General features: G+C 42.6%; 2 protein-coding genes across 2 annotated transcripts in view; both read left to right on the forward strand.

Annotated features, from left to right (window-relative positions):
• Positions 1–14,619, forward strand: part of LOC136331947 (zinc finger protein 420-like) — a 335,310-nt gene that overhangs the window by 137,717 nt on the left and 182,974 nt on the right.
• Positions 2,940–14,060, forward strand: LOC136331931 (zinc finger protein 85-like). The gene is made up of 5 exons (XM_066271101.1): positions 2,940–2,997; positions 4,057–4,148; positions 5,142–5,268; positions 9,966–10,039; positions 11,890–14,060. Exons 2-5 carry the CDS (start codon positions 4,116–4,118, stop codon positions 13,315–13,317), a joined length of 1,662 nt encoding a protein of 553 aa, XP_066127198.1. The 5' UTR covers positions 2,940–2,997; positions 4,057–4,115; the 3' UTR covers positions 13,318–14,060.

Consider the following 14,619-nt stretch of genomic DNA (forward strand, 5'->3'; position numbering starts at 1 on the left):
TGGCGGCGGCCACTCTCTTTACACCAAGAACGAATTATCACCGGTAAAAAAATGTGGAGGGGAACGTAGAACACGCCAGGTTTTGGAACCTCCAGGGGTTTTTCCCACTATCTCCCATCTTGATTGGTCAGAGTTAAGGGTCGGCTGTTGGAAGCGCTCAACAGGCGGTCCCTCCCGCCGAGATTTACAGGCGATGCGCACGCGCAGTTTTAATTTTTTCGGCCCGGTAGCGGCTGTAGCGAAGGTCGCGCGGGATCTGGAGGCGGTCTTCCCTGTTTAAACGGGACCCTCTCCGTCCCTATTCTTGCACGAGGGGAGCCTGAGGGTCGCTGCGGACGCCGCGAGCCCCCAGCGGTGAGTGCGGAGTCCCAGTGAGAGGCCCCGAGCCTGCCCGCTTCGCTGCCGTGTGGGGGCTCTGTGTCGGTTTCGGGGGAAACTGAGGCCTCCCCGCCCGTCCCCCCGCGGAGTTTTCTTCCTCGGTCCCGAGGGGGCAGCCACCTCCGAGACCCCCACTCCATTTACTAAGAGGTTCGGGCCCAGGAAGAGCACACTCTCCTTGGGGCGGGGATTCGGGGCGAGAAGGCGGGGTCCCCAGAAGAGCCCCCGGCCCCGCGCGGGGAGGGCTGTGTGGGAGCGGCGACAGCGAAGGGGCCCCGGGGACGAGCAGAGCGGGGCTGGGAGGGGTCAGGGGACGGAGAGAGACACGGGAAGGGAGGAGAGGTTAGTGGGGGGCCATGAAGAAACGGCAACGTGGGGGGGCGGGACCGCGACGGGGAGAGTGACAGTAACCGGGGAGAGGAGCGCGAGGGGGAGAAAGGAGAGAAACCCCGAGGAGAGAGAGGGGCCCGGAGAGAAGGGCGCAGGGAGGGGGCTGGTGAGCAGAAGTGGGGGCGCAGGACGGGGCACTTCAGAAGGAGGGAGTGGCTCAGGAGAAAAATTGTGGGAGCGAGTAGGGACAGAAATGGGGGTTTAGGGATGAGGGATCCGAGGGAGAAACAGCTTTGAGAGTCAGCCTTGGGCGCCGGCGGAGTCGGGGGTATAGGAAAGATAAACGGGAAACTGCAGAAACACAGCCATGGGAGGGTGGAGGAAAATGCTAAGATGCATGCATAATAATGGGAGCAGTCGGAAAAATTGTGGAGATAGAGATCTGAAGAAGAAATAGGTTTGTAGTTTCTCAGAACAGATGTTGGTACAGGAATAGAGAAAAGAGAAAGAGCAGGGGCGAGGGAAGGGACGCAAAGGAAAAAACTAAGGTGCAGAGAAGCAGGAAAGAAACAAACAGATCCATAGACAGAAGTACATAGAAGCAGGAAGATTGGGAAAATAGACCTGAATGGTGATCTGACGGGATATGCATGATTAAGTTGTGATACATGGGATTGTGGCTTTATAATCTATTTAAAGGTTGTCAAATTGTTTTCCTTAAAAAGAATTGGAAGAGATATTCAAATTTGCAGTTTATAGAGCTAGTGAATTTTATGATTGTTTGCTTGCAGTTGCAGCCCTTCTTCACTCTGAGGTGTGAGACTTCTGTAGGTCATGGGTCTCTTTTCATCGCCTGAATGGCAAGTGGGAGGATCTCTGGGACAAGAAATGACTGTGAACATGTGATGCTTTTTCAAGGACTATTCAAAGAATTGCATCTTTTTTCCGCCAGTGGATTTACCTTTTTCTTTTTTTTAATTTTTATTTATTTTTATTTTTTTCTGAAGCTGGAAACGGGGAGAGACAGTCAGACAGACTCCCGCATGCCCCCGACTGGGATCCACCCGGCACGCCCACCAGGGGGCGATGCTCTGCCCCTCCGGGGCATCGGGGCGTCACTCTGCCACGACCAGAGCCACTCTAGCGCCTGGGGCAGAGGCCAAGGAGCCATCCCCAGCGCCCGGGCCATCCTCGCTCCAATGGAGCCCTGGCTGCGGGAGGGGAAGAGAGAGACAGGGAGGAAGGAGGGGGTGGGGTGGAGAAGCAAATGGGCGCTTCTCCTATGTGCCCTGGCCGGGAATCGAACCCGGGTCCCCCGCACGCCAGGCCGACGCTCTACCGCTGAGCCAACCGGCCAGGGCCTGGATTTACCTTTTTCATTCAACATCTCAAATTTAATTCCTTTTCTGAAAAACAGCTCTGGGGTAGCAATGCAGGCACCACAGGGACCTAGATAAAGATGCCGTATCCTGGGCCCCACTGCAGACCTGCAGAACCACAACCTCAAGTAGAGCCCTCATCCCCAAGGGATCTGTGTGCTTATTTATGCTAAACTGTCTCCGCTTATTTTGGGTTAGATCACTTGAGGGACTTTAAAGAAGGACATCACCTGAGCCCTCTCCCACGGACTGGGAGAGCTGCTCTGGGTGGAGCAGGATTGTTGTTTTAATGAGCTGTTCCCAGTGATTCTAAGGGGAGCCCAGGAATTATCAGGAAAGTTCCTGAATTTGTTTTTTGTTTTCTAGAAGAGAAAATTTATTTAAAAGTCACAGAACTAGAAGTGGATTCAGGGAAGAAGTTTCAAAATCAAAAGAGGAGCACCTGGAGCTTAGGAAAGAGACAGGCAAAGGAGAGTGGGGGGCACAGACATGCTTCAGAGAGGAGAGAGCACCCGGGATGCATTAGTGAGAGTGGGGAGCAGGCATGGTCAGGGGAGGTGACAGGGTGTTGTGTTGGGTTTGGGCGTTCAGGAGAGCAGCGGCCGTTCTCATTGCTGTGGGAATGTGTGGACGTCTGAGGGAGGACAGACAGGTGAAGACAGGAAAATAATACAGTGTGGTCTCCCTGCAGGAGCACTTTTGTCCTGTCTCTTCAGTGAGGAAGGACAGGAGAACGTGGACTTCTCTCCATTTCCAGGTCCTTCTGTCTGTGAGTGTGGTGGAAGTGGATGAAGGGGCTGTGTGGACACCTGTGGTGGCACATTCTCAAAATGCAGACCTGACTCCTCAACATATTGTCACCTGAGAAAACAAGCAGGAGCTGGACCAGGACAGAATGGCTGCTTCTCAGGTAAGCGATGTGTCCTGGGCAGAGGCTGTGTTTGCTTTTCCTCCTAACTTCAGTGGATTTAGGACCTGAAACCTCAATTCTCTACTTCTGAAGGTCCTTCTAGTGAGGTAATTTCGTTTTTTTAATTGTCAATATCAGTAGCTTATTTACTTCTTTATCCCAGAGCCTTCTGTGCCTTCTCTCATCCAGGCTCCCTGAGTGCATGAACAATTCCCACCATGAATTAGTCAGGTTCAATACGAGAAACACCCTTTTTATGACAGGTCAACCTGGGAGGCCACCCTGTCCAACATCCCTTTGGGGCTGGGTTAGAGGCTCAGTTATCAGCGAAGAAAGGAATGTAGGCTTTAGGTTCATTGTAGCTGCAGGATCAGCTCTCCGGTGCAGGATTTAGGAAATGCACCTTCTATGGGTCAGAATGTCTGAGGAAGTTGTGACAGAGAAGAGCAGTTAGAAGGTACTTACTAGGTTGCTGAGAAAGACTTGCTGTGTAAAGGGAATATTAAGGAATAGAATGTGGGGGGTACATGTGGTTGGACATTTTCAAAAATTACTTTTTTTCTATGATCATTTTCAGATAATTTCCTTATTCATGTTGTTTGCCTGCAGTGTCACAGCAGATAGCTCTCCACGAATATAACCTTGATTTCATTATATTTCCTATCGCTTTTAAATTGTACCTAGTTTCTTTATGTATGTCTGAGCTGTTTTTTGTTCTTGCTTAAGATGTTTTTGTTCTTATCAGGTACAGAAACTTCTATAAATGTTTATGCAGTTTCTGAGTATTGGCCAGCATTAGTTTCTATTTTTTTCTTTTTTCTTTTTTTTTTTTTTAAATAATTGTAGGTTACATTTGAAGTAAACCTTAGGGTCTGCTCTTCACTGTATGTTTCACAAAGCAGGCTCTCAGCAAGGAAAGAATTATCTCGTTCTAAGATGATGTATGGTAAATTTGGGGTTGCTATGTATCTTATTTCATGAGAATGATAAATTCCATTAAAATTTCAACTCAAAGTCATGTATGCATTTTTCCCTGGTGTTTTCTTTTCTTCTATTCAGAAGTGTGGCACGTGGAGGGGAGACATTGGAGTCACTGGTAAAAAGAGAGCTTGATAAACATGTGGAAACAATCCCCGTCCCAGAACTCCCGAGTGAGAATCAGCATTTTTAGAAAACTGCAGTTCACTGTTGTCTATGTCCAAATTCAAAAAGTACTTACACTTCTAACTCACAATGACTTTTCCAGCTGAAAAATAATACACAGCTGTTCAGGAATGACACAAATACAACACTATCAAACCCACATGCCTGTGTTAATGCCTTAACTTTAGTGATTGATTTTGGGGAGAGAGAGAGAGAGAACCATGAATTTGGTTTTTCACTTATTTATGAATTTATTGATTGATTTCTTATATGTGCCCTGACCAGGAATCAAACCTGCAATTTTGGCATATCAGGATAATGCTCTAATCAGCCGAGCAACCAGGTCATGGTAATGCCTTAATTTAAAACTTCATCTACTTGAAAAGTTAAGTCTGTGTAGTGAATTTGTGGACATATGTCATCCTCTTTACTCAGTGTTAGAAAATATGTTAGAGAATATTACTGTGTGGAAGATTTAAAAAAAACAAAACGAAAGATGACAGAAATTTTTTTGATGAAGAATATTGCTGCCTAACCAAGTGGTGACACAGTGGATAGAGTGTTGACTTGGGACACTGAAGACCCAGGTTTGAAGCCCTGAGGTCACTGATTTGAATCCGGTGTCCCCAGCGTCTGTGTAGGCTTGTGGACATTACCCCATGGTTGCTGGAATGAGCTCAAGGTCCCTGGCTTGACTATAGGGTCACTGACTCAGGTGGAATCCCCTGGTCAAGGCACGTATAAGAAAGCAGTCAGTGAACAATTAAAAGTGATGCTCTGTTTTCAACTAAAACTGTGAGTTGATGCTTCTGTTTTCTTTCAGACTAGTTTGTCTGTCTCGGGCTCTCTCTCCCACACAGAGAAAAAATATATATTGCTGGGTGAAAATGATTTTATTAGACATTTTCTTCTAGGACAAAACCACTTCTAACCCTGTTTTCATATTGGATGACATTATTAACTAGGACTGTGGACCTTAGGTAACGTGTCCTTTCTTTCAGAAACTATTGACATTCAGGGATGTGGCCATAGATTTCTCTCAGGAGGAGTGGGAATGCCTGGACCCAGCTCAGCGGAAACTGTACGTGGATGTGATGTTGGAGAACTACAGGAACCTGGTCTCCCTGGGTGAGGATGCCTGCCTTCCTGAGTGTATTCTCCACCTTAAGGGTTTTGTTTTTCTCGTTAAGGGAAATGTGGAAGCTTCTGCCTTGCAGGATAGATTTCAGAGATTTTCCCTCTGGAAGCAAATATGGCGGTGTGCTGTTATAGAAACAAGGGCTTCATGATGCACATTAATCAGAATTGAGTGTTTGAAAACTTACATGTTGTCTAGAATAATTAAGGGCTATCATAAAACAGTATTCTGAAAAGTTATTTTCTAGAACATTGTACCATATCTTCTCACCTGGGCACAAAATTAATTCAAAATTGTAAAGACTATTCAAAATTCATGTTCCCTTTTTTAATAAGCATGTTTTGCTTACTGTAAGCCAGACCTGGTTCTCTTTTTGAAGCAAATGTAGGAGTACTGGGATGTAAATTGAAAAAGACAGTATCCTTCCACCCAGGTAGGTGGGATGAGGAGGCAGGTGGCACAGGTGAGAGATCTAAAGGTCACGGAGGAGGGCAGACCTTACAGTGTGGTTGGGAAGCTGCTGCAGTGGAAAGGGCTGTGAGAGGCCCAGGTGTATCCCTGTTGTCATAGAGCGACAGCTGGTCTTCAACACGTCCAGTGCTCCTGCGTCCTCTTGGGACTCTGCATTTGCTCCAGTGACCTCCGTCATCACATTAGCTGTGGGGGCTGAAGTCCTCCCCATGGACTCTGAGGGCCGCTGTGGTCTGGCTCCTATTCTGTTGCTTTGGGGACCTGGGAAACCTGTGTACCTAGCTGAGGAATTACATGATAAGCTGTTTATTCTCATTTGGAGTTTCTGAAGGAGGTGGTTGAGATCCTGAAACTGGGTGCAGAAATCTCAGGAACCCTGGGGACAGATGTCATGTTTTCAGGTTTGTCATTTCTAATCCTGTGGAGGTCTTACTCAAGACCCTACAGAATGTAGACTCAGTGGTTTCATCACAAGACAAAGCGTCTCTGCAAACTGCAAAGATCTAATTTTTTTTTTTTTTTTACTTTAAAATATTCTTTTACTTAGTATAAACTATCATTAAAGGTTTTTGTTCTGGAGCCTGGCAATTTTGGTCAATGGAAGAGAATCGGCTTGGTGTGTTGATGTTCTAGGTTTGATACCATTCAGGTTATATAGGGGAAGCTTCTGCACCCTCCCCTTCACCCATCTCTCTCTCTCTCTCTTTGCCTCCTGCAGCCAGGGCTCAATTAGTTCTAGTGGTTTGTCCCTGGGTGCTGAGGATGGCTCTGTAACGTCTCTACCTTGGGCGCTGAAGTAAGCTCACTTGGGAGCATGGCCCCAGATCGGTAGAGCATCAGTCCCAGACGGGGATATTTATGTGGATGTCATCTGGGCACATGCATGAATCTGTTTTTCTATCGCCCTTCCTCTCACTTTGAAAAGAATAAAATATTCCAATCTGAACTTTTTAATTGTCTGCGTTAAAAGGATTTTATGTCTCCATGGATCTCATAGAGTCCTTCAATAAGTTACTGCCATAAGCCACCTTAGAGTGTTGCCCAGCAGGTAGGAAAAGTGTCCATTGTTACCTGCTTTCATCATCACCGTCATTCTCTAAATTTTGTGCAGTTGAGAGCTGCCTGGGACTGTGTCTTTTTCTGTTTTCACTTTTTGATGAGCTCTTTGTCAGATCTGTGCTTTTGGACTCACAAGTGCTGGTACAACATGCAGGATTGTTCTCTTTTGGTAAGAAGTGGAATACAGCATTATTGGGCACTTCATTTTTAGGAAGTGGCTTTGTTCATTAATTCAAGTTTATTTCAGGGAAAAATGGTTAGGTTTTTCATTTGCTTTCTCAGCATGTTTCTTTATCATGGTGTACTTAATCTGAAATGTTTAAAGGTTAAATCTGTCCTTATTTTACAGCTTTTGAATTGTTTATTTAGAAATAAATTTTTTAAGTGGATTACAGCCTACACATTTTTGTAAGCATAGCTGAAATACACTGAAAGATGGAAAATTTCTCGTGTCATTTAAATGTCTTTATTACAATTACCCTTTACAATTAATTTTGAATAATCTGAATGCATTATCTAAGGAATTTTTCTGTTGTATAATGTCATGATGCAAACTTTTTTTTTTTGTGGGAGAGACAGAGCAAGGGACAGATAGGAACAGACAAGAAGGGAGAGAGATGACAAACATCATTTCTTCCTTGAGGTTTCTCAGTTGTTCATTGATTGATTTCTAATATGTGCCTTTACTGGGGGGCTATAGCAGACCAAGTGACCCCTTGCTTGAGCCAGCGACCTTGGGCTCAAGCTGGTGAACCTTGCTCAAACCAGATGAGCTTTCACTCAAGCTGGCGACCTCGGGGTCTCGAACCTGGGTCCTCCACATCCCAGTCCAACGCTCTATCCACTGCGCCACCTCCTGGTCATGCATGATGCAAACTTTCTGATGTTTAAGGGTACACTCAGTTACAAATTAGTTATATAGAAGGACTTTTTATTACTGAAACTTTCATATAATTTTCAAACTTCTGGAGATAAACTTCCTGTTCTTGGTTTGCATTTTTTTTAATTCATAATTTATTATTTTGAACTAATTTCAGATGTACAGGATAGTGGTTAGACCTTAATATACTATACAAAATCTGAAAGTATTCCCCGTGATATTTCCAGGACCAAGCAGTTATTAAACTATTATTTACTGTATTCCCCATGCTGAACTTTACATCTGTGGACCATTCTGTAACTACAAATGTGTTCTTTTAAACTGCTTTACCTTTTTGACATAGTCTTCCAACTCCCCTACCCTCTGTCAGCTATCACTCTATTCTCTGTACCTGTGAGTTTCTTTCAGGTTCTTTATTCATTCATATTCTTTAGATTCCAAATATAATTGACATCAGATGGTACATGTGTTTCTCTGCCAGACTTATTTCACTTAGCACAATACCTTCTATCTGTGTCCAAGTTTCTGCAAATGCTGCAGTTTTATTTTTTATCATCTATTTATTTCTTCACATTTATATTCACATCTTTGATATTTCTTGTTTTTAGATGAACCTGATCTTTTTTTCTTTGTCATAAGATGACATTCTACCTTGTTATGTTTTTTTTTTTTACCAAGAGTGATAACAAAAAGAGCGATGACAAGCATCAACTCGTAGAAGAGTCACTTTAGTTGTTCACTGACTTTCTCATAAGTGCTTTACTGGGGGGCTCCAGCCGAGACAGTGACACCTTGCTTAAGCCAGCAACCTTGGGCTCAAGCTAGTTATCATGTAATTATGATCCCATGCTCTAGCCGGTGACTTTGATATTATTATTTTTTTCTTTTTTCTTTTAAGTGGGAGAATGTTGGGCAATCCAATATATTTCAGGTGTGAAATAAGTGAGTTAGGTTTGCTCACTTGTATTTTGCATTGGCATGGGATAGTACCAAGTGTGTAGTCTATGGAAGGCTGAGGTGCTTGCCCTCAGGGCAGCAATTGCAAATTGAGGATTGCCTTCCTATTTGGGAGGGGCTGTTGTTTGCTGGAAAAGGATTTTTTTCCTACAGCTTGTTTTGGTAGAAAGTCAGAGAGAGAGAGAGCAAGAGAGCGCACTGAGGGCCTTGGGAGCCCTGCTGAGGCTGTTGGCCTGTGGGCTGGGGAGCCCTGAGAGGGAAGCAGTCTTCTCAGCCTGTGTGCTCATCCACCATAATGAGACTTGAATAAACAGGATGGCCCACCATTTTCTGGCTCCACAGTTCCTTTACCATTCAGTGAGAACCTGCATGGCCATAGCAGTGGCCATTGTTTCTACAGAGAGAGAAAGATGGTCAGGAAGGGAGAGAGATGAAAAGCATCAACTTATAGTTGCAGCACCTTAGTTCATTGATTGCTTTCTCATCTGTACCTTCACCAGAGGGCTGCAGGCGAGCCAGTGACTCCTTGCTCAAGCCAGTGACCTTGGGCTCAAGTTGGAGACCATGGAGTCATGTCTATGACCCCACTCATAAGCCAGTGACCTCAGGGTCAAACTGGTGTCCCTCCTCTCCTCTAGCAATGGACATTGGGGTTTAGAACCTTGGTACTCAAAATGTCAAGCTGACAGTCTATTCATTGTGCCACCACCTGGTCAGGCTTGGTGACCTTGCTCTTAAACTTTTGAGCCTGTGCTCAAACCAAAGGAGTTCATGCTAAGGGCAGAGACCTCAAAGATTCAGACCTGGTACCTCAGCATCCCAGGTTGACACTCTATCCATTGCACCACCACTGGTCATGCTGTTTCTGTTTTTGATCCTTGTCTTTAGTACTGCAGTCTCTGTGTTTGAACAGTTATGTTATTTAAAGTAGTCTTTACTTTATAGTACTTTATATATTCACCATATACTGCTATTTCCTTGTCACTGTCATCAAAAACGAACAGTCTTTCAGGGAGAAGTGAAGCAGCAGTTCACGGAACATACAGCACCGCCATTTCTGTGTTTCTTGGAAAGAAACTGGTAATTGGGAATTTTTTCAGCATAGTACTATTGTGTGCTTGGGTATTTCAGCAGATATTGTCAGTAATGAAAGTATAAGTTTTCGTTCCCCTCTGATGTGATTTTTTAATTGTTACCTTTTTTAGTCTTGCTTTGAATATTTAACCTGCCTGCAGAGTACTTAAATGTAATTTTGTAAATAATTGCTGGTTTGTCCATTTATTCTGTGTCCTAACTGGACATTTATTTTGTATCTTTCAGTTGTGCCATCTGAAGACAACCAGACCTTGGTACAAAAGCCAGGAGCAAAAGATTTCTTCTCTGAAATAATTCTGGTAAGATATAGAGGGTGTGGTTTTCATAATGTAGACTTAATGAAAGCCTTGGAATTTTTGAAAAAGTGATGAGGAGAAAAGGATCTTAATATGAACAGAACTAACCTGGGAAAGTTATATTTTATTGTTATTTATTTAGAAAGGAATGGGGAGGGAATGAGAGTGACAGAAAGAAACGTTAATCTTTTCCTGTATGGTGATTGAGCCTACAGTCTTTGCATACTGGGATGACAATAAAACCAATGGTGGGTTTAGGTCACAGTGTGACAATTATTATTTTTAATTTTTTAAATGTTTATTCAACTCTGGCCTGTTAATTACTCAGTTGGTTAAGAGTGTTGTACTGAGCCTGACCAGGTGGTGGCGCAGTGGATAGAGCATCGGATTGGGATGCAGAGGACTCAGGTTTGAGACCCCGAGGTCGCCAACTTGAGTGCAGGCTCATCTGGCTTGAGCAAAAAAGCTCACCAGCTTGGACCCAAGGTCGCTGGCTCAAGCAAAGGGTTACTCGGTCTGCTGAAGGCCCGCGGTCAAGGCACCTATGAGAAAGCAATCAATGAACAACTAAGGTGTCGCAACGAAAAACTAATGATTGATGCTTCTCATCTCTCTCCGTTCCTGTCTGTCTGTCCCTATCTATCCCTCTCTCTGACTCTCTCTCTGTCACTATAAAAAATTAAAAATTAAATTAAATGTTTTAAAAAAAAGAGTATTGTACTGAAACAGGTTGTAGATTTTATTCCTGGTAATGGCACACAGGAGAAACAGCCAATAAGTGAATGACAGGGTTTAAGAACAAAGAAATGCTTCCCTTTTTTCTCCTTTCTCTCTCCCTGCCTCTCTCTGTCTCTCTGAAAATAAAAAAGAAATTAAGCCCATCCTGGAGAAGTCAATTGGTTGGAGAGTTGTCCCAGAGCTCGGATGTTGCTGGTTCAATTCCTAGGTCAAGGCTCGTACAGGAGCAGCTCAATGTTCCTGTCTCTTTCTCCCTGGCTCTCTCAAAAAAGAAAAAGAGCACTTATTGCATTGAATTAGCAAAAGAGAATAATAGAAAGAGGTGGAGAGAGAAAGAAACATCGATCCACTGCTGTATATGTCCTAACTGGGAATCAAACCAGCAACCTCTCTGTTTGGGATGATGCTCTAACCAACTGAGCTGTCTAGTCAGGGCAGAAAAATTACCTGCTTCTTCACCTCTCCCCTATCTGTCTTTTTCTCTCTGTGTCACTCTCTCTTTCACAACCGTAACTCTATTGGTTGACTGAGTTGGCCTACAGTGCTAAGAATGGTTCCATGGCCTCTCCTCCAGGTGCTAAAAAAATGACATCATTGCTGAGCACTGGAGCAGTGACCCCAGATGGACAGCACATTGCCCCTGGTGGGCTTGCCAGCTGGATCCCAGTTGGTGCACATGTGGAAATCTGTCCTTCAGCCTTCCATCATCTTGCTAAAATAAAAAAAAAATACTTAAAAAAATTAAGATCGAAACCTATTCTTTACTATTACATATTTTTGAAATGGAAATATAAAAAAGTTAAGAACTTCTGTAATATGTGGAGTAAATAATCATTTGATTTGTTTTAAATGCTGAGATTGAACTTTCAATCAATACCTTCTAACATTTACAGATTTACGATGTGATCAATTTAGCAATGCCTTTCAGAAGGCATCCTTATTTTTTCATCAGTAAATAATGCTCTTTTTCATTTCAATGTCTATAATGTTCATAAATTTTGGAGCAAATTGTATACAGTTAAAATGGTTCAATAGTTATCATAAAGTAGTTGTTGTTCATGTTAAATGAAATTATACCTTTCACTAAAGACCTTTCTGTCTTCAATGATTACCAGAGTACACCTAATGGAGACAGAAGTTACCAATGCAATGAACACTGGAAAAATCAAAATGAGAAAACTTCATTTCCAAAGGACCAATATGAACATGGAAAAGTTTCTGACCAAATGTTACATTCTGATATTCATCAGGTTATTCATCTTGTGGATATAACAAATGAACAAAGTAAATGTGTCAAATCTTTTAAGCAATCTTCAGATCATACTGAAGATGAGAATATTCATCCTGAGGAGGTAGCTTACACTTATAATTTATGTACAAGAGCTTTCAGTGAAATATTTAATGTAAATAGACTTAAGACAGTACATAATGAAGGAAAACATGAATATGAAGAATGTGCTAAAACATTTAATTGGCATTCATGCCTTACTACAAATGAAAGAAATATTCACAGTACAGTGAGGTCTTACAAATGCACTGAATGTGGTAAATCCTTTAGCCACTCCTCAACTTTTATTAACCATCAGAAAGTTCATACGAGAGTAACTTCTCAGAAATGCTTACAATGTGGCAAAATCTTTAAGTGGAACTCACAGCTTATTATACATCAAAGAATTCACACTGGAGAGAAACCATACAAATGTAGAGAATGTGGCAAAGCCTTTAGGCAGTCTTCAGCTCTTACTGTACATCAAAGAAGTCACACAGGAGAGAAACCATACAAATGTAGAGAATGTGGCAAAGCTTTTACCCAATCCTCAACTCTTACCATACATCAAAGAAGTCACACAGGAGAGAAACCATACAAATGTAGAGAATGTGGCAAAGCCTTTACCCAATCCTCAACTCTTGCTAACCATCAGAAAATTCATACTGGAGAGAGAACTCATAAATGTTTAGAATGTGGCGAAACCTTTATGTGGATGTCACAGTTTACTACACATCAAAGAATTCACACAGGAGCGGAACCATACAAATGTAGAGAATGTGGCAAAGCCTTCAGGCAATCCACAACTCTTATTATACATCAAAGAACTCACACAGGAGAGAAACCATACAAATGTAGAGAATGTGGCAAAGCCTTTAGCCATTCATCAACTCTTACTAACCATCAGAGAACACACACTGGAGAGAGGACTCATAAATGTTTAGAATGTGGCAAAACCTTTATCTGGAACTTACAGCTTACTGTACATCAAAGAATTCACACGGGAGAAAAACCATACAAATGCAGACAATGCGGCAAAGCCTTTAACCATTCCTCAGCTCTTACTATGCATCAAAGAATTCACACAGGAGACAAGCCATACAAATGTAGAGAATGTGGCAAACCTTTTAGAAGTTCATCAAATCTTAGTAAACATCACAGAGTTCATACTGGTGAGAAGCCCTATCGATGTCAAGAATGTGGCGCAGCCTTTAATTGCTCTTCACACCTTACTCGACATCAGAGGATTCATATTGGAGGCAAGCCTTACAAATGAAGAAAATGTGGCAAAACCTTTGGCCAGTCCTAAAACATCACTGATGGTCAAAAAGCTTATACTGGACCTAAACCTTACATTTGTAGGGAGTGTAATAAGCTTTTTGCTTGGTAGGGGAATCTTAGTAAATAATCAGGAGAAGCAATGCGATTATGGAGGCTGTGGGAAACCTGAAATGACTGCTTTCACCTTTCTGAACAAGAGAATACATACCAGAGAGGCACCTTACAATTGTAAAGTACGTAACAAAGCGTTTTATCTGTATTGAAAACTTGCTGAACATTGCAGAATTCATGATAGACAGAAACTGTAAAAATGTCAGTAATTTGGCAAGACCTTTGTTCATACCTCCTTCAGCATCAAAGAATTAAGCCTTAAAATGCAATTTTTGTTCCGAAGTCTTTCTTGATTTATATCTTATTCAACATATAAGACAGGATAGAAGAGTAACAGACATAAAGATCATTGGAAAGCTTTACACAGTATGCAAACCTTACTCAATACCCCTGTGAGAAGTAGAATTTCTCCAACCTCAGGGCTTTCACCATATTACACTCTTAGCTGAGTTCTCTGCCTAAGTTACCAAATCCTTGATTTTTGGTTTATTTTTAACAATCCAGTGTTAACTTGAGAGCACTGAGCAATCTGCTGATGGATTATATTAAAGGCATGTGCTCTGGGTTCTGCTTCTCCTGGCATTCTGACTAGTCAGGGCACCTATGGGAGTTGATGTTTCCTGCTCTTCCCTTCTCCCTTCTCTGTCTACTTTTCTGTTTTTAAAATAAATATTTAAAAAATATTATTTAAAGAAGAGAAAATATACCTGACCTGTGGTGGCACAGTGGATAAGGTGTCGACCTGGGAACACTCAGGTCCCCAGTTCAAAGCCCTGGGCTTCCCTGGTCAAGGCACAAGGAGTTGATGCTTCCTCCTCCTCCCCCTTCTCTCTTCTCTGTATAAATGAGTAAATACAATCTAAATAATTTTAAAAATAAGAGAAAATGTTATTTTACATGAAACATGCTCTGCAGAAAATTATGCTCTAGTGAGAGATCCAGTCATGGATGGTGTACATATAATGGGTTTGAGATAACCATGCTCATACTTAGCTGACCCATGTGTTATAGGTGACTATTAACAGAGTCAGTATGTAAAACAGTTTGTAGATACCCAGAAACTCATTCTGGAAACTTGTTGGGCATGTTAGAGCAGGCTTGATAGGAAACTCCAGTAAAGATGCTTCCCTTTTATGTGGACCACTTAATTGCTTTACTTTCATTTCTGAAAATTTGGGAATTCCAT

This window comes from Saccopteryx bilineata, chromosome 3 (genome assembly GCF_036850765.1).
Source record: "Saccopteryx bilineata isolate mSacBil1 chromosome 3, mSacBil1_pri_phased_curated, whole genome shotgun sequence".
Lineage (NCBI taxonomy): Eukaryota > Metazoa > Chordata > Mammalia > Chiroptera > Emballonuridae > Saccopteryx > Saccopteryx bilineata.